The 19,227-nt window shown below is 46.7% G+C and overlaps 1 protein-coding gene across 2 annotated transcripts in view; it reads left to right on the forward strand.

Annotated features, from left to right (window-relative positions):
* The first annotated feature begins 2,378 nt into the window (after positions 1–2,378).
* Positions 2,379–19,227, forward strand: part of ADPGK (ADP dependent glucokinase) — a 30,015-nt gene continuing 13,166 nt past the window's right edge. Inside the window, exons 1-6 of one of the 2 annotated variants that reach the window (XM_090029624.1) lie at positions 2,379–2,721; positions 9,681–9,906; positions 10,701–10,763; positions 11,953–12,073; positions 16,754–16,950; positions 17,724–17,822. In XM_090029624.1, coding sequence (XP_089885750.1) covers positions 2,513–2,721; positions 9,681–9,906; positions 10,701–10,763; positions 11,953–12,073; positions 16,754–16,950; positions 17,724–17,822 — 915 coding nt within the window. In that variant the 5' untranslated portion in view covers positions 2,379–2,512. The remainder of the gene's footprint in view (positions 2,722–9,680; positions 9,907–10,700; positions 10,764–11,952; positions 12,074–16,753; positions 16,951–17,723; positions 17,823–19,227) is intronic. The other variant, XM_090029625.1, reaches the window with a different exon arrangement.

The following is a 19,227-nucleotide window of genomic DNA, read 5'->3' on the forward strand; positions in this document are numbered from 1 at the left end:
GACCTGCATTCTTCTAGCTCTAATGTTGGCTTGCTGGGTGATCTTGAACATGTTCCTTTGTAATGACTCTTGTCTTCTTTGTCTAGTGCTTTGAGATCTAGGTACGAAGACTGCTAAAGGAATAAATATAAAAAAATAAGCATTCTAGTTTATTACAATGACTGAAGCTTATGGTATTTCCAAGATCTTTCCTGGGTCATTTACCTCTCCCCAGAGTCAGTTACTTTATATTTTATTTCAGTAAGCAGAAAAAGAAGGGAATGATTTGAAACATCTGCAGGTGGTTCTGACCTTTGCAACTGAGAGGAGAGGGCGTGTGGGAGAAGGTCAGGAAGCCACCAGGAGTTGGGAGGAGTATTCACTGGGAAGTAAGTGACTGGAAATCACCAACAGGTAGGACAAAGAGTTGTGGACACTTGTGATGGTACTGGCTGTATAATGAAGATTGTTGGAGGGACTATAAATGGGAGAAACCCCTGCTGCAGGAGATAAAAGCTGCAGCCTCCTGTAATAAGAAAGCAAGATGTGGCCTAATGTCACACCTTTCAGCTCAGTGTCCACTAAGTCTCTCTGCATCTTCTAATCTCTGTTCCATTATGACTAAAAATGCATATGGAAAGAAATGTGAAGGGGAGACATGCTTCTGCCATACAAGAGGTGTGAAATTTTAGGCAACACGAGTTGGAGACAGAACTAGGGCTCTTATTTAAAAAAACGTGTGTGTGTCGGGGGGGAGTTTTAGTGCTGAAGCTGAAATGAACCCTTCATTAGCTGTAGGCATGTTGGAGGTGGTATGTGTTCTAGCCGCCCCACGGTAGGGATGACTGCTTCCCCCCAGCTGTTCTCAGAGAGGAGGTCACAGGGCTGCGCTGGGGAGTGCCATGCTTTAGTAATGTCATGGGCTTCTAAGGAGGCAGGCTAATCTGCAGCCAGGAGGAAAGAGGTAGGGTGGGGAACTGCAGGGAAGCGATGAAGGTGGTGTGGTGGTGTGCAGGAGGACTGAAGGGTGAACCAAGAGTGTGTGCAGGATAGGAGTCCAGCAAAGGGATGGAAATGGGAGGGGTTGGAGGAGATGGAGTCTAAGGCAGTGGTTTTCAAACTTCCTAGTCACACAACCTTTTTGTATCACTGCTGCCACAGAAACCCTACACCCATCTTAAAGAGCTGGCATGGCGTCAGGTGACTCAGCCTGGCGATGGTGGCATGCTGCTTCTCAGCCTGCTCAGCCATTACCCCGATCTCTTTGCAGAACCCCGATGACCAGGGTTTGGTGAAACATACTGAAAACCACTGGTCTAAGACACACAGGGGAAAGGGGTGATGGAAAAGAGAAACAAGAAGTGGGAAGCAGAGAGGCAGAGTGTGAGCGGGGAAAAGGGGTCTAGGGCTGTGCTAAGTGACTTGAGCGATGCCTAGCCCCTGTGCCCCGAGCTGCGGGCAAGGATGCATGGTGTCACAGGAGGCAGCCGGCAGGAAAGCCGTGTTTGGGAGGCTATGTCCATGGGCGGAGCTGAACTTTTGCGGAAGGGGTGCAGGTAGCAAGGGGCATCATCACGTATGAAAACAACACATTGTTTTCTCCTGTTAAAAATAAACTAGAAGCCTTATTAAGATGCTAGGGGCCCTAAGCTGTGTTACTCTGTTTAAGGTGGAAGCAGAAACAAACATAACTTCACGGGAGTTCACGCACAACAGCCGGCAGGGCGGCATGACCAGAGCGCCGGGAGCAGATGGCAGCCTTGCACGACACAGAGCAGCTTGACTGGTGGAGTGTCAAGACTGTAACAAGGAGAGAGGGGCCAGGGCACTTCTGGGAGGAAGAACGCAGAAAGGGGCAGGTAGATGACAACGAGCCGCGAAGTCCAGAGACTCCCTCAGCACTGCCAGGCTTTGGGGTTCAAACTGTGGCTGGAGCAGCAATCAAAACGGGGTGCAAGTGCACCAGGGCACCCCCACGTCAGTGCAAGCCGAGCAGTGGTGTCTGCGGGCGCTGGCTGGTGCGAGGGCTTGGGAGCCACAAGGCAGGTTTGCACACATCGTGGGGTTTTCTTTGTTGCGAATCTCGTTGTTCTGCGCCCATCTCAAGTCCTCTGGGGTCGCCGCCGTGATTCGTGATTACTGGGGTGAGGGCAGGAGGAGGAAGGGGCAGTCCGCGCGGGGCACCCCCAGCTCGGGCCATCTGCACTCAGGGCCCCTCAAGGCCCTCCGCTCCCCCCGCCCGGGCCTCGTGCAGTGGTACGTTCCGCCGCGGCACCTTCCCAGCTCTTCCCTCCCCTGATGTTGGTTCGCTCCAGCGAGCGAGGGCCAGCCGCTGCGCTCCGTGCTATTCTGGAAGCGCGGCCGCTGCGAAGACTGCGCAGACGCAGTTGAGGCGGTCCGCGCTGTTTCTGTAGAGCGCGGCGCTATTCTCGAAGGCGGGTTACGATGGGCGGAGGGCGGCGCGGGCCTGGCGCCACGCAGATGGCGTAGGGGGCGCTTCCGCCAGTGGACCCGGCGGCCGGGACGTGGCGGGATGCGGCACGCGCTGTGCGGGGCCCTGCTGGCCCTGGCGCTCGGCGGCCTCCTCGTGCTGCAGCCGGGGCTGCCCGACGCCGCGCTGCGCTACCTCACGGCCGCGCTGCGCCGGCTCCCGGGCGCCGCCTCGGCCGAGGGCAGCGTGGCGGCCGCCTGGGACGCGCTCATCCTGAGGCCCGCGCGGCGCTGGGGCAGGGTGGCCGTCGGGTAAGCGGCGCGGCGCGGCGCGGGGCCTGGGGGGAGGGAGGGAGGAAGGAGCGAAATATGAATGGAGGGATGGATGCACGCATGGAAGGACAGAGGGAGGGATGATGGATGGAGGGAGGGAGGGACAGAAGGAATGAAAGACCAGTGGAGGGGTGCATGGAAGGAGAGATGGCCGGATGGAGGGAAGGAAGGACAGAGGGATGACTGACGGACGGAGGGATGGACCAACGAGCAGGTGGAGAGAGGGGTGGATGGACAGAAGGAAGCAAGGACTGGTGAAGGAGGGAAGGCTGGATAGAAGGAACAAAAGACGAATGGAGGGGCGGATGGAGGGAGGGAGGGATGGAAGGAAGGACGGAGGACTGGACCAGCAGACAGACAAATGGGTGGACAGCTGGCTGGCTGGGCTTGCGCAGGGCAGCGTGTTGCATCCTCCTTGCCCCCTTGGCAGACCCCAGGCTGTGGGATCAGAGACTGGAAGGGGAGAGCAGAGCCAGCGACACCTGCTGCAAGCTGCTGGCTGGGAGAGGTGCGGGCAGGAAGAGCCACTTCTGTGGGCTGATGTGAACAGGCAAGGAGGCCCCAGCTCCCTTCTGCTGCAAGGCCCCTCCTGAAGTAGCGTCCACACTGAGCTGCTGCTCCAGTTGGGAGATATCTCACCTCAGGCCTGTAGTTGGGGATCAGATGCCTTGGAAGGGCCTGTTCCGATGAGCCTCCACCTGGACTAGGGCATGGCCCATACCTCACGCCAGCACAAGTGCCACTGGTGCTGCCTCATTGCATCAGCTGTGCAATGTTGAGTTGATTCCTTGCACACGGGGCTTGGCTTGCAGGTTCCCCCACTGCTTGGCCTCTTGATTTGAATACAGGAACATCAGACGCTGAGCCAGGACTGTTGCAACATTTGCATTTTAAATAAATCAAGCTCTGTACAACTTCAGGGACCCATCTTCCATTGGCCTGAGATCCAGCCACAGACATTAGAACACTTTTCTCCAGGAAAAATCAGTCATCTAAGGAAAGCAGGTGCATAAATATCCTTCTGATTTGGGTTCAGTCAGACTCCTCGCTCACCAGTCAGCATTCATGAGGAAGAAAGTTCTAGTGGTTAGAGCAGCAGGAGACTAGGAGGGGGCACCCTTATAGGTTTTTCTGATCTCCAGCACTTGCTATGTGACCTGGAAGTCCATTTATCTCTGCATTGGTGTATCTGCCTGTAGCAAGGATACATTAATACACCTGGGTTGTGAGTGCCCAGAATTCAAACAGCGGTCTGTGGTGCCTAAGCGTTCCTGAGGTCCTCCCCCAAGACTACTTCAAGGTCTAGATAACAGTTTAGGGGCATGAGCTTGACCAAGAAACCATAAATCTGAGTTTTTACAGTAGCACTCGAGTGAGGCGTCCTGGGCCTCTAGCCCTGATCTGCTTCCTCAGCAGACTGGAGACTTGAACGGATCGCTGCACATCTCAGCATGACTCCTGGCCAGACCTTTTCTCTGACATGGACTATGTTGTCCTTCTTAGGCAGGATGGAAATAAACAGAATTGTACTGTTAGGAGGAACTTTGAGAGTTACCTACTCCAACTCCCTGTGTCGATGTAGGAGTTGCTATTCCTGCATAGGTGCCTATTCAGCCTCTTGAATCTCTGCTGAAGGAGAGTTTCACAGCTTCTCTAAGCAGTTTGACCCTTTATCCCAATACTCTTTTTGTCAGGAAGCTTCTCCTAAGATTTAAGCTAAATCTGCTTTTTGCTGCATCTTAAACGCATAGCCATGGGTCCTCCCCTCCATGGTGCGGGAGCATGATGTTTCTCCGTCTTCTTTAGGGCAGCCTGACAGCTGCTATCATATACCCTTTTAATCTCTTCTCTCTAAACTAAATATACCTAGTTCCTTCATATAGCTTGGTTTCCAACCCCTTTATTAACTTTGCTGTTTACATCTGGACTCTGCTGTTTCTCTATATCCTCTTTAAAGTGTGGTGCCCAAGACTGCACTCCATTACTCCAGCTGAAGCCTAGCTAGGGTATGGCAGAATGGTACTATAACTTCTGTTGTCTTGTGTACAATGCTTTCATTAATGCAGCCCAAAATCGCATTTGCTTTTTGTGACAATATCGCATTGCCGATTTATGTTGTGTATGTGATTTCCTCATAACTTGTAGCAATCTTAAAGATGCACTGGAGAGCTTCTGGTGAGAGACAGCTACTTTCTGGCTACCGCTTTCTTATGCAAAGACCAATATCTAGAGCACTGATGCATTTCAACCTGATTAATGATCATGGAAGCAGTGGGCGATTGACCTACTCTAATTGATCAGATTAAGCCAGACTTATCGAGAAGGACGAACCTCACAGCTTCAGCAATGAAGGACCTTCATGTGGTCTGGAGTCAAGAAGGTGAAGCTGTCTGCAAAGGTATGGACCCATCAGACCTACTTCATTCCAGTGCTTGTGTATGGATCTGAGCATGCATAATGATTGGGAAAGATATCAAGGGACTGGAAGTATTCTATCTGCTCTGTCAGAGGCAGCTGCTTGGAATAAGCTGGTCTTATTTCCAGTAGAGGTAGCAGAGAGAACTGACCTTGGGAGAGTTAAAGTCAAAACAGTTTTCAGAAGAGAAAGCTCTTGAAAATTGGGCACTGAAGATCAGAAAGGGACACAGCCCCCCTCCGTGTTAGAAGTGGCTGCAAGGTCATCCTTAGTTTACATCAGATAAGTGAGAATCATGTAAATACTGATTCTGAAGTTGTAATGTACAGTCATGGACAGTAACACTGTGGACTCCTGCTGTCTTGTTTAATTGCTACTGCTGCTTCATATATCTTGCGGAAACTGGAGGTGGAGATTCTTGAATTCCTGCTAGGAAGAGCTCTGTTTCCCTCCTGCTGGAACATTATGCTGCTTTGAATAATAGGAACAGAAACCTTAATACATGTTATGACATACACGAGCATACTGTTGGCAGGTATTTCATAGATTTCATAGACATTAGGGCTGGAAGGCACCTCGGGAGATCATCGAGTCCAGCGCCCCGCCCAAAGGGCAGGAAGTCAGCTGGGGTCATAGGATCCCAGCAAGATAAGCATCCAGTTTGCTCTTGAAGGTGTTCAGTGTAGGTGCTTGAACCACCTCCGCTGGCAGACTGTTCCAGACCTTGGGGGCTCGGACAGTAAAGAAATTCTTCCTTATGTCCAGCCTGAAATGGTCTTGTAGTCGTTTATGACTATTCGACCTCGTCATCCCTTGGGGCGCTCCGGTGAACAAGTGTTCCTCCAGAAACTGGTGGTCACCCCGATAAATTTATAGGTGGCCATCAGATCACCCCTGAGCCTGCGCTTCTCCAGGTTTAAAGAGCCCCATGGCTCTCAGCCTGTCGTCGTAAGCTCTGTTTTCCTGACCTCTGATCATGCGCATGACTCTCCTCTGGACTCTCTAAAGCTTCTCCACATCCGTTTTGAATTGTGGAGCCCAAAACTGGACGCAGTACTCGAGCTGTAGCCTCACCAAGGCTGAGTACAGGGGGAGAATGATGTCCCAGGATTTGCTTGAGAAGCATCTATGGATGCAAGCCACCATTTTGGTGGCTTTACTAGCCGCAGCATTGCATTGTATTAATTATGATGCTAGCAGTACCTCAGCTAAAAGAACATTTCTTCTAGCCCAAGCTCAGAGAGGGACTCTTTAGTTCTTTTCCCAGACATTACACACCACATGATTTAAATACTTCCTTTTCAGATATACATGTCATCAGTTGCACATCCAGAGACTGGAAAAAGATGTTCTTGTTGAAAATTCATCATGGTGAAATGTGTTTTTCATCTAGATGCTGCTGAATACTGTGTGTCATAAACTAGCCATAATGACAGGTTTATTTTAGTTGCTTCTGTGTATCCTATAGACTTGTCAGTGCTTCAGTTTGTTAAGCCTGTAGCTTTTCCAGTGTGTGGACTCCCACAGATGGATGCTATAGTGTAAAAAAAAAAAAAATCTCAGATAGAGCTTACCCAGAGACTAGCCTGTGTTTACCGCCTTGCACAAGGGTCAGACAGAGAAGAGCAAATGCTTATTTCCTTACAACCCTGTTGAGAATCACTGCCCTAGAAACATGGCATTAGGAAATGGGAATAAGGAGTGTAGGAGGATGAGACAGAGACTGCTACTTTTTGAGGGATATGTGGAAAAAAAATAAATGTAAAGACTGCATGTAGAGGACATGACCTAGAGTAAGTGGACAGTAAGTAAAAGGTGGTGGGGAGGAGGGAAGTAAAGGCACTGAAACTTTAAGCTTTAGGCTGGTAGCCTTAGTCCTTGGACGTGGAGAAACTTCTAAAATCTTCCATGATTTATTGCATAGCTGGCATTGTAGCTGCTGGGGACTGAAGTGCCTGGGGGGTGAAACTTGATGGAAATTTTCCCTGAAAATGAGAGAACCGAAAGTGTGAGATGGCATATGGTGTCTGACTGACTTTTTGCTTTTTGCCCTACCTAGACTGAAAAAGCCCTTTCACTTTTATTCTGTCTGCACGTCAGGTTGTATCTGTGTAATGCCCTTAAAGAGACTGAACTCTGCGTACACTAAACACCTGCAGCCTCAAGGTTCACTAGTGGGAGCAGATCAGTAGTAGTTAAGGGAATTCATTAAAAACATGAAGCAAGCATGTAGGTAGAGCAATGGTATGGGAGGCAGATAGAAGATACCAGTAGTTAAATGATTAGAGGTCTAGGTGAAGCCTTCTCACTTGAAACAACTGTAACTGCTTCACATCATTACTGCATTGTTACTAGGATATTAAAACATGGGACTGCTGACCTTTTGCTGCTCTCAGTTTGAGGTTAAAATGCTGCTTGATCTCACTACAGTGCATGGGGAACGATGGCTTGGGGAATGATGGCTTTTGTAGCATGTCAGATCAGGGTACAGAGACATTTCTGACAGAACGAGTTGCAATACTGTATAAACTGAGAACCTGCCAGGCCTTTTATGCCCTTTAGTTTGTGTCATGCTGTTTTCACTTACAACAGTGCAAATTGCACAAGAAGGATTGCTGAGATAGAGCAGTACTGAATAGGTGTGCCTGCTAAGCTTATTTTCCTTGACCGAGGTCATTTAGGAAGTAGTTGAGTACAATGATGATAGGGCCATGGAAGCACATAGTGTCAGCTGGATGGACCGCGCAAGCTGTGTGGATAATAAGGAGCTCTGGAACAAGGGTGCGAGGAAAGGTAACACTGACTTGTATTCAGACAGGTGCCCCACTTCAGGGGTGCTCAGATAAGGCCTGCAATGCTGTGTCTTCCAGCCTGTGGAGCTCCCCATGAGTCCAGAAATTTGGTGGCGGGGAAACAGATTTCCAGACATGTTGGATTGTGTGCCTGATCCCAGGACACAGGGTCAGGTAGGGCAGCACTAGGCCCCAGGGCCCAATTCTGGCTTGTGGGGGCCCAATCTCAGAGTGGAGGCCTTAGAGGGTGCCTGGGGCCCAGTCCTGGTGTGCGAGACTGGCTCCAGATCACTTATCTGGCCTGTAGGGCCAAAAATTTGAGCACCACGGCATGATAGGTAATTACTGGGGTTTCTCTTGAAGCAGTGTTTTGAGGACTGTAATCAACTTAAGAGCACCATGCTCATATGCTGATATTTTGCACTCCTATATGTCATGGCAAAGAACTGTCTGTAATAGCCATAGAGTTTAGGTCTCTGAACAAATGTAAAATACTAACTCAGGGCTTGGACAAATGTACACTTAGAGCGGCTTCAGAAGGGGTAGGGGAGCTGCTACTTAGGACAGGGCAGCAGCCCTTTTTGTTGTAACAGTGGGGGGCCAACTCTTTTAGCAGGTATGCCATAAATTAGCCTCCTTGGCTGGGGTGCAGGGTGCCTCAAGATGGGGGAACAGGCAGCTCTGGGCTGGCTGCTCTCCTGCCTCCACATGCCTCAGGGCAGGCACTTTTTTTCTTCCTGCTGCTGGGAAATCCTGGTAGCAAATTTTGCCCTGGTGCTGCAAACTAGCAGCACCATGCATGGTTTAATGTGCAGTTTGTGGCACTGCACATGCCTGCACATCTGGATCCAGCCCCTGAGTCCACCCTCCCCCGCCTGATCTGCTGCTTTGCTTTCTGTTTCCTGCCCTTTCCACTGCTGTGTGTCCTGTCTTCTCCCTCTGCTGTGTGCCACATGCAGAGGCTGCCCATTCCACAGGTTGGTTACCTCTGCTGTAAAACTTGCATGTACATGATACTGTAGTGATCCAGGTAAGCTAATCTGCCCAAACTTTGAACCTGGAGGGGTAGGGTTAAAGCTGAAATTGTTTTGCTATATACTTGTAATGCTACAGAATCATGCTCTGAGCAGCTACTTCCCATCCCTTTTTGAAGCCTCTTCAAGTACACGTCTGTCCATGTCCTTAGGTGAGCATAGAAGACCAGTGGATTTTTTTTTTCCTGCTGAGAGGAAAGAAGCATCCATTGACTATGTTGCAGGATGATGAGAATAGGAGAGTTGTTATCAGAGAGCCCAGATACAGTCCTCATTTCTTGGTGTCACTGTTTTCCTTTTACTGCTTTCTGTCTGATCTTAGTTTTTAACTCTTACTGTGTCCATTCTGTTTGATGTGGGTACAATAGATACACAACATTGAATTGACAGGGGGAACAGAAAGTTGGTTTTGTGTGGAAGTAAGCAACTTGTTCCGGGCCCTGTTTTAATTTAAACACAGTGTTGGAAATAACATCCATTTTACATATTCTTGGAGCTCAAAAAATGTCAGAAGCAGGACACTGTAGTAGTAAATCAGCACAAGATGGTTTTCTTGAGGAAATTCTGTGCAGTTCCAGTGTCAACCAATCCTAAATGCTGTATGAAAAACTGCCCTGTCCCATGGCTCATGGGATGCCCCTGGTGTCACATTCAGTGTTCCCAACACCTCTTTTCCTTGTGTCCCCTTCTCTGCAGAGTCAATGCCTGCGTAGATGTGGTCCTCTCTGGTGTGAAGCTGTTGCAGGCACTTGGTCTTGATCCTGGGAATGGGGAAGATCATGCTGTTCTGAATTCCAAAAAGGACCTGAAAGAAGCGTTTTCTCATTTCATGCGAAAAGGGGCAGCTGCTGAACGCTTTTTCAGTGATGCAGAGTCTTTCCATCACATTGCACAGGCGGCCTCCGAGTACCCTGGAGCACAGGTATGTTTTTCATCTTAAGGCCATCCTTGAAAGCCTTGTACAGTTATTCATGGCTCTTTTCATCCTTGAAATGCATGGGGAAGAGATTCAGAAAACAAATTTTGTTCTGCTCTTTTAGTGTATTAATGAACCTTAAACAAACCTGCCTGTCAACTGATATCCCAGATTTCAGTTGCTTTTAATCCCCCACTTCTGTAACCTTCCAGAGTATGAGTTGCTTATGCTTTAGCTCTATTAATTTGAAGAGAATCAATGAGAGCAGGTCTGAAGGTGTCCCAAACATAGGTAAAAACCTTATATTTTATGGCAGCAGGACAGGGATGACACAGTATAAACAGCTCTAACTTTTCTATGTGGTGCAAATGGTAAAATTACAGATTTAAGAATAATGATCTGGAAACCATTTCCATACACTTCAACAGCTCCATAGAGCAAGATTTGGAAGTGTACATCTAGCTCACTAATTAAAAAAACTATAACTTGCCAAAAAAAGAGATTAAATGGACAGAATTCAGGAATACTTATTGGATGAATAAATTGATTCGGATGGTGCACTGGTCGGCCAGAAGGCAAATACTAGCTAACTAATAAGCTGGGACAAAAATTACTGAATTTATGGAATTATTTTGGCTTCAATCCCTCTAAAGCACTTTATCAGTTTTGTTAGTATCTCATAAGCTATTGCAGATCTACAAAACCTATTTAAAGTTATCAGACCATGCTAGAGACTAAGCATCTATAAAAAAAACTTTTGGAATAACAGATTGCACACGCATGTTTGATCCATCTTGCAGTTCTATGTGGGAGGAAACGCTGCTCTAATTGGCCAGAAGCTTGCAACAAATCCACACCTGAAGGTAAGGCTTTCAAAAACTTGGTTTCCTTCATTTGTTGTTGTCAGTAGGACTAGAATCACTTGTATGTTGTATAATTGAAAAATTCCTCTAAGATTTCATTTTTTAGTGGAGGCAGACACTTTGCTAGCAAAGATGCTGTTAACTGATGTTACACAAAGGAAACAAATAGCTGGCTTACAAGTTTCTCTGTATCTCTTAAACTTAGTATCTGTACCTGTAGCTTAGTAACAGCATTCTCTTTAGTGTGCCTCATGAATGACGGTCTTCTGCTCATCCGTAATTTTTATGTTGACATTATCTTTAATAGGCCAAATATGCATGATTAAGCGGTTTTGATCCTCCATTAATTTCTGCTATTCTTTTGGTGAGTTCAGTGAAACTCAAGACTTCTTTGTGGTGCAGTGAGTGAGCACCAGATTGTTTGAAACCCATTCACCCATGCATTTGATTATTCAGTTCCTTGTTGGATCATTAGGGAGCTACTGGTACAATTCTGTTTAACCTCGTGATGCCTGAAGTCAGGACTTTCTTACCCCACAAATGTTTCACAGCCAGTATTTACAGAATCGATCTGATTTGTTTGCGTTCACGCACGCACGTGCATGCGCACGTATGTATATGTGTGTGTGTGTGTGTGTATTACATTTCATACAGACACTTAGGTACATTCTTTGACAAGCAAATGAAGCCACTGGGTTAATACCGTACCAATTCATCATTTAAGGTAACACTTCAAGTTTGGAAAGTGTCTGATAGGCATTTTTCCACGATACAGTTATTGCACTCCTTCAGAAAGAGAAGTCTTTCCACGCATTCTTTTCTCAGCCAGGATTGAAGTAGTAAGGATGTTGCATGTTAGGATTAAAGGGATTGTTGGAAAAGTTTTTAGAAGCTTGACAGCACTTGGTCATTTGACCCTCACCTCCATGGGCATCACATTCATTATGTAAACAAGTTTTTAAAAAAAACATCCTGAAGAAAGCCTGTTGCCTTGTCTGCATATGACACATGTATGTGTTTGTACTAGCCAAGGAGATGAGCAGATATTGGACCAGTCTGCAGGCTGATACTTGATCTTCATATATTTTTGAAAGGAACCCAAAAGGAAATGCAGAAATGCTTATGGATCCTAGGTCCATATGGTTCATGCCAGTCTATCCTTGTTAATGTGTGTTCTTTTGGCTTCTAGGTCCTTCTTTGTGGCCCAGTTGGTCCTAAACTCCATGAACTACTTGATGATAATGTAATTGTCCCACCAGAATCTATGCAGGAAATCGATGAATTCCACCTTATTTTGGAGTATCAAGCAGGTACTTTGCCCGTTATAGAACATTGTAAGGCTAAATATTTATTGGGTCCAGTTATATTTCTGAGTACACTGTTCTGTAATGGTTTTCAAACTGTGGCTGGACTGTGGAGCCATTCTTTGTTACAGTTGTGAAACATAATTTGGTCTTTGAACAGGGAAAGGTTTACTGTTAGTTGTATGCCTGTGAATGAAATTTTTAGGATTTCTAGATGCATTAACTCAGAAAACAGGTAATTTGTTCATGTAGTAGTTCATTAAACTTTGAGTGTACTGTTATGGTATAAGTTCAGCACCAGTCAGAGATGCAGATGCCAGAACTGGGAAGGGCAGTGCAAACTTGAGAGGACAAAACCACACTGCAAAATAGGCTAGAGAAAATGGGGCAAAAAAGGAAGGGAGAGTCACACGTGAGACGTCCTACAATATATTGAGATAAGAAATAATGGTACTGGAACTTACCAACCACATCCATTGCAGCAACACAGGACTGTCCTTGTCTGTTTATATTGGCCTAATTTTCTTTTACAGTCAAGTTTTTATTGAGCATAAGAACATATAAGAAGACGAGAAGTGCCATGCTGGGTCAGATCATAGATTTCATAGACATTAGGGCTGGAAGGGACCTCGGGAGATCATTGAGTCCAGCCCCCTGCCCAAAGGGCAGGAAGTCAGCTGGGGTCATAGGATCCCAGCAAGATAAGCATCCAATTTGCTCTTGAAGGTGTTCAATGTAGGTGCTTGAATCACCTCCGCTGGCAGACTATTCCAGACCTTGGGGGCTCGGACAGTAAAGAAATTCTTCCTTATGTCCAGCCTGAAACGGTCTTGCAGGAGTTTGTGACCATTCGACCTCGTCATCCCTTGGGGCGCTCTGGTGAACAGACGTTCACCCAGATCCTGGTGGTCACCCCTGATAAACTTATAGGTGGCCATCAGATCACCCCTGAGCCTGCGCTTTTCCAGGCTAAAGATTATCCATCACTAACATGCAACCGCTGGTATAAAACATGGCAGCTAGCCTGCATCAGCTAGAACAGTACTTTTTAAAAGAAGATAGTGAAGATTAAGAAGGCAAGATGCAGTTTCTCCATATGCTAGTCTAATCCAAGCTTTCATATTCTTCCTAGAAAGAGCACAGAATGGATATGCAGGTGACCACAAAACAGACCTCTACCTTTGGTCAGAATGGCTCTGTTTAGAAGCTCAGTATCTGAAGTTATTCTTAGGCACATGATTCCTAAAAAAAGATGCCAGGTACTGAAATCACTGGGTACTACCTATCACCAAGCCAGGTTTTCCATAGTTGTCTCCCAAACCATGGCTAAGATCAGTCCTCTAACTCAGGCCAAATCCAGCCCATGGAGCCCCATTACCTGACCCCAGTGCTGCCTCTACATTTGATCTGACCTGAACCAACCCGGAGGGCAGGGCCTGGGATGCGGACTGTACATGGCACCCACTCCTGCCACTCCAGGAACCGTGCTGCACATGGTACCCATCCCAGGCACCCCCAGACATGCACTACACAAGGACAGCTTACAGATGTAAAAAAAAAGCGCTTTAGTTTATACTCGGTGCACCCCCACACCGAGCCGGGCACATGCTTAAAAAAAAGGTACTGTGCTAGTTGGATCTGGCTCGCGCAACATCTGTATAGATCAGGCACTTTAGTGGGACTTTTTGGGTGTTTTTATCTAATAGTTGATTGAATCAGCTATTACATAAAAGTGCCCAAAAGGCCTGCTAAAGTGTGCGATCTTTACAGATGTTGGGTGAGCCGGGTCCAACTAAGGTGCTGCTTCTTCCTGTAAAGTCCATTTTTAGTTTTTTATTCCCCACATCTGTCAGTAGTCATGGTGCCTGGTCCAGCCAGTTTGAGACAAACAGTGCATATGGCATCCACAGACACCACATACAGTGGTGGGTCCTGGACCAGCTGAAGCAGGCAATGCACAGAGGACAGTCCCAGAACAACCACCAGGGGTGCTGCATTGAACAGATTTGGGAGCAGCTGAAACAGGCACTGTAGGTGACAGTCCAGCCAGGGTGGGCACCACGTGTAACATAGTGCCTGGTCTGGGATCCATGCTACATGTGGTGACTGCCTCAGCTGGAATGTACAGCTTGCAGTGCCCATTCTGGCTACTCTGAGATTCACATGCTGCATGCAGTGCGGATCCTGGTGCAGCAGAAGTGGGCACTGGAAATGGCATGAGGGGGTTAGGAGTGGGAGAGTGGCAGGGGTACATGGACCCATTGTCACTTATCCAGCCCACAGGACCAGATAAACTCGACACCCCTCTTCTAACTGATGGTGGGTCACAGCGCAATGGCAGAGGTACTATAATGTTGTAGTTTCCCCTTATATAAGCTATCTAATAGGCAGAACACCTTGGTAATCACTTCCCATACACTTGCTATAATGAGGTGCAGGATGATGGCAAATGCCAGGAAGGGTAATGAACAGAGGATAAATTACTGTAGTCTAGGTACATGTACAGTTTGATGCCCTCCCTCTAATCTAAAGCATCTGCTCTTGCCACTATTGGAGACAGGATAGTGAGCTAGATGGACCATTGATGGAAGATCACTAGTCCAGAGTCTTCAAGCTCCTCTAGATTTTCTTCAGCTGTGGAAGAGGGGACTTAGGCTACCCAGTAACTGGTCCTGGTTGATAGATCATAGAAAAGTAGGCTGGAAGGGACCTTGGAGGGTCATCTGGTTCAGTCCCCTGCTTATCATCTCTATCTAGACCATCCTAGTCTGACCTGTCTGACCTGTTCTTAAAACTTCACGAACAACCCTCTCACTCAGCTACCGGTCACTTTGCCCAAAACATCAAAAACACTGCAAGTAAAGCAGAACAAGGTACTCTTAGTGTCCTCACACTGCAAGGACAGGAGTACTTATAGAAATTATAGTTAAGATACCTGCTAAACAAGACCAATGTATTCGTGAGATGATTGTCCTGCTTTTTTTTGCAAATCCAGTAGGGATTTAAAATAAACCTGCCGTGTATGGTATTTTAAATAGCAAGGTAAGAGATGCCTTGTGTAAAATTCTAATGTATTTCTGGTTTTGTAATATGTTTTCTAAACTTCCTGCGAGCCAGTTAGTTTCAGAACTGTGCAAGTTATCGGCATTAGCAGTTGGCACTGGGAGGCAATCTGATAGCTTCATTAGTTTTCCAGAGCTGAGGTAGCCTGCTAGGTGAATAAGCATCCTAAACTGTTTTGAAGGTCTTATTTTCCTTTGAACTGTGGTCTGTATAAATGTTGTCATCCTATCAGAGTTCTGTCAGCTGTGTAAGCCAAAAGCTAATCTAGAGTCGTCATGACTCTGATCCATGCCTACAGCTGTTATAAGTATATAGCCTAAGCAAAAAAAATCTTAGCTTACCAAATATGCCAATATTGAAAAGGACCCTAAGTACAAAAGGAGGGCACCAGTTAGCCTGAACTCTCTGTCTGCGCACAGCTAACAAATGACAGAATAGTCAGCTTTTTGCACCATGAGCAACAAACAAGAGAGGGAAATGGCAGCTGTACTTTCCAGCTCAGCAGGAAGATCGTAGTTAAAAAGCTCCACGTATGGTTAAAAAATTTATCCTTTGTCATATTTGCCAGTTCTATCAATGGCCCAGCACTTATGCAAGCCTGGCTGATTCAACTTTCTGATATTTCCTTTTTTTACTGCATTCTGTTTTGTATGAACTCAGTTTTCCATCTAAAGAACTCTTGATGTAGGTCAGTTAATGATGATTGATGACAGTCAATGGAAAACGCACTGGGTAGCTTCAGGTAGATCTTGTTCTTTCCCTGCTTCTGCAAGCATACCTGGAGTAGCTATGCTGTTTGGAAAAGGAGCACATCCTTGTCTTCTGGGCTTTGATTTGTTGGAATACACTGCTCTGTAGACCATAAAATCCAGTCCTAGATAGAATTTAGTGCATGCTTCATTGTGCAGTGCATTACTGCCCTTCAGGAAAGTTTATGAATTGTTGCTGGATAAACTGTAACATAAAGCAGCCTAAGAGTTTCTATATCAGGCAATGGCCATATTTACTGTTGGATATCTAAGGAGGGCTCTGAGGTCTGAGTGAACAGGCTCCCACACTAGCTGATTTGGAAGCTTGCTCTGGGATTAGGTCAAAAAATACTCTTGGGGAGTCTTCCATCATGCAAAATTTCCTCCTTTCAAATGACAGCTAACAATGCAATTAAAAAAAAAAAAATTCTGTTACTTGCTGTCTCTACACTTGGCTGCCTCTGTTGCCTTCATTCCTTTAATCCAACCCATTTAACATTGTAGGTGTGGGGAAGCTGTCTTTGTTTTGCTGTGGTACTAAGGCTGTATCAGTGAACACTTGGATATTGGTGCAGAGCTGCCCAGTTGGCATGGTTTACATAATCGGTGTCCCCATTTAGCAAGTCGTTGCTAATTCAGTTGTTTTCCCCGCCTCGGTGGGCTGGATGGAACCATTTTGCATGTATTCAGACCTGAGTATGAAGCACAGCTAAAGTGTTGGGTACTGATCAAACTCAGGCCCTCTGCAGGGAGTTGCCTTGTTAGGAGTGATGACAGCCCTGACTGATGCTTGTATTTTAACAGGAGATCAAAAAACAGCCCTCCAGTTATCTGGCTTGATTGTTTTCTTTGTTGACTGGCGATTTCTTCCTAGGTGAAGAATGGGGACAGATGAGAGCTCCCAATGCCAACCGTTTTATTTTCTCTCATGATCTGTCAAATGGTGCCATGAATATGCTGGAGGTGTTTGTGGCGAGCCTGGATGAATTTCAGCCAGACCTTGTGGTACTCTCAGGCCTTCATATGATGGAAGGACAGAGCAAGGAAATACGTGCAAAGAGACTATTGGAGGTAAGAAACCCAAGAGGCAGAGCACTGTATTGTCTCTTTAATTTCAGTCCCAGTGAATGCTGTAGTACAACCCCTCTTTCTAAGATTTCAGCTTCTAAATACAGGATGTCTTTAGACAGTCTCTCATCCCACTATTGCAGGTCAAAGGCATATCCTCTTAGACTCCTCAAACCTCATGATCATCCCAAAGGTTCAGTGGAGATCATTGAAAGCCCCTGTTGTTTCTTGGATCTAGTGGGTTCTGTCTAAGAGAGAGACATCACTTTCTGGTGGCCAGGGTGGAGCAGATTTAGCTAAGTACTAGAGCTAAATCCAATGGCTGAATGCATTGTTTCTATTCCATATATGACTATAATCCAGCCTACAACCAAGACTCAAGTTTTGTAGGCAGCAGGTATGTCAGGTTATCCAGTTGGGGCGTAAGGAATTTGTTGTTATTTTTTTCTTATAATAACATCCTGATTCATTGAGTTCTCCTTGCACTTCAGGGACAAACAGTCTGTGGCTACTACAGGGTTGGGCAGTCTTCTGTAATAATCAGTTAAAAATGCTGAATAGGGCATGGATGACAGTCTGATACCTTTTGCCTGCTTAGAGATTCTGAAAGCAAGAGGCTTTCTCTTACTCAGAGCAACATGTTTTCTTCTTTGACCCTTTGCTAGGCAGGTCACTTAAAAATGTAATTGCATCTAGACAAATACGCTAAATGGTACTTATGTTTCTGAGCTAAACACCTTTTGTTCTTAATAAATGTCTTCCTTTTCTTTCTGCAGGCTGTGACTTCCCTCTCAGATATCCCCACTGATATTCCTGTACACCTGGAATTGGCCAGTATGACTGACCAGGATCTTATGAGCAAGATTATGCTTCAGGTAACCAAAGTGATAAGACATGCCCCATTTCATCCCACCTTTTCCAGCACTGTTGTAGTGGACATGCTGGTGGGTGATTTATAAGTGGAGACTTAGAATTGAGACTGTATTTTGGCACTGATATTCTAGGATTTCCAAACTCTATGTGCAGTACTTGGTTTGACAGTGAAGCGTGCAGTCCTCAGAACAGAGAATATATATTTTTTGAAAACATCTTAATGGAGCACTCCATTGAGGAGCTGTCATCCACTGCCCTCAGCTGCTCAGCATACTGCTTTCTCTGATGTATTGAAAATGACACGCTGTGACACCTAAATCAGGTTTATGCAAAACTGAAAGTGTTCAGCATCTGCAGTCCCATGACTTTCCGCAGGGAAACACCATGTATTCTACAACTTCTTATACTTCCTTGTTGTTCAAATTCATAAGCCTAGTTTTGAACCACAGTAAGGATATGACCAGAGCTGGTGTCCAGTATGAATGTAATACTGACCTGTAGTCAGCCAGTTCGGATGATCTCCACCCTAGAGTTCTAAAGGAACTGGCCGAGGTCATTGCAAGTCCCCTGGCACGGCTTTACGAGCACTCGTGGTGCTCTGGTGAGGTACTGGAGGACTGGAAGAGGGCCAACATGGTTCCCATCTTCAAAAAAAGGCAGGAAGGAGGACCCGGGAAACTATAGGCCGGTTAGTCTCACCTCGATCCTAGGCAAGCTGTTTGAGAAAATTATGCTGGCACACATCCAGGAGGGGCCAGCAGGGGACTGCACGCTTAGGGGCAACCAACACGGGTTCATCAGTGGCAGGTCCTGTCAGACCAACCTGGTGGCCTTTTACGATCAGATCACCAGATCATTAGACGCAGGGGTAGCAGTGGATATAGTCTTCCTGGACTTCTGGAAGGCTTTTGACACTGTCTCTCACCCCGGTCTCATTAAGAAACTGGGGGGCTGTGGTGTAGACACCCACACAGTCAAATGGGTCGCCACCTGGCTGGAGGGCCGCACCCAGAGGGTGTTAGTGGATGGGTCCTTCTCAACCTGGAAGGACGTGGGCAGTGGGGTCCCCCAGGGCTCGGTCCTCGGGCCCGCACTGTTCAACATCTTCATCAGTGATTTGGACGAGGGGGTAAAAAGCACCCTGTTCAAATTTGCTGATGACACTAAGATGTGGGGGGACGTGGGCACACTGGAAGGATGCAACAGGCTACAATCAGACCTCGACAGGTTACAAGGGTGGGTGGATGAGAATAGGATGGGTTTCAACACAAAGTGCAAGGTGATGCACCTTGGGAGGAACAACCGGCACCATACCTACAGGTTAGGGAACTCCCCTCTTGTCAGCACAGAGGCGGAAAAGGATCTTGGGGTCATCACTGACTCCAAGGTGAACGTGGGGAGGCGGTT

Source organism: Crocodylus siamensis, chromosome 15, assembly GCF_052110815.1.
Source record: "Crocodylus siamensis isolate JL-2025a chromosome 15, ASM5211081v1, whole genome shotgun sequence".
Lineage (NCBI taxonomy): Eukaryota > Metazoa > Chordata > Crocodylia > Crocodylidae > Crocodylus > Crocodylus siamensis.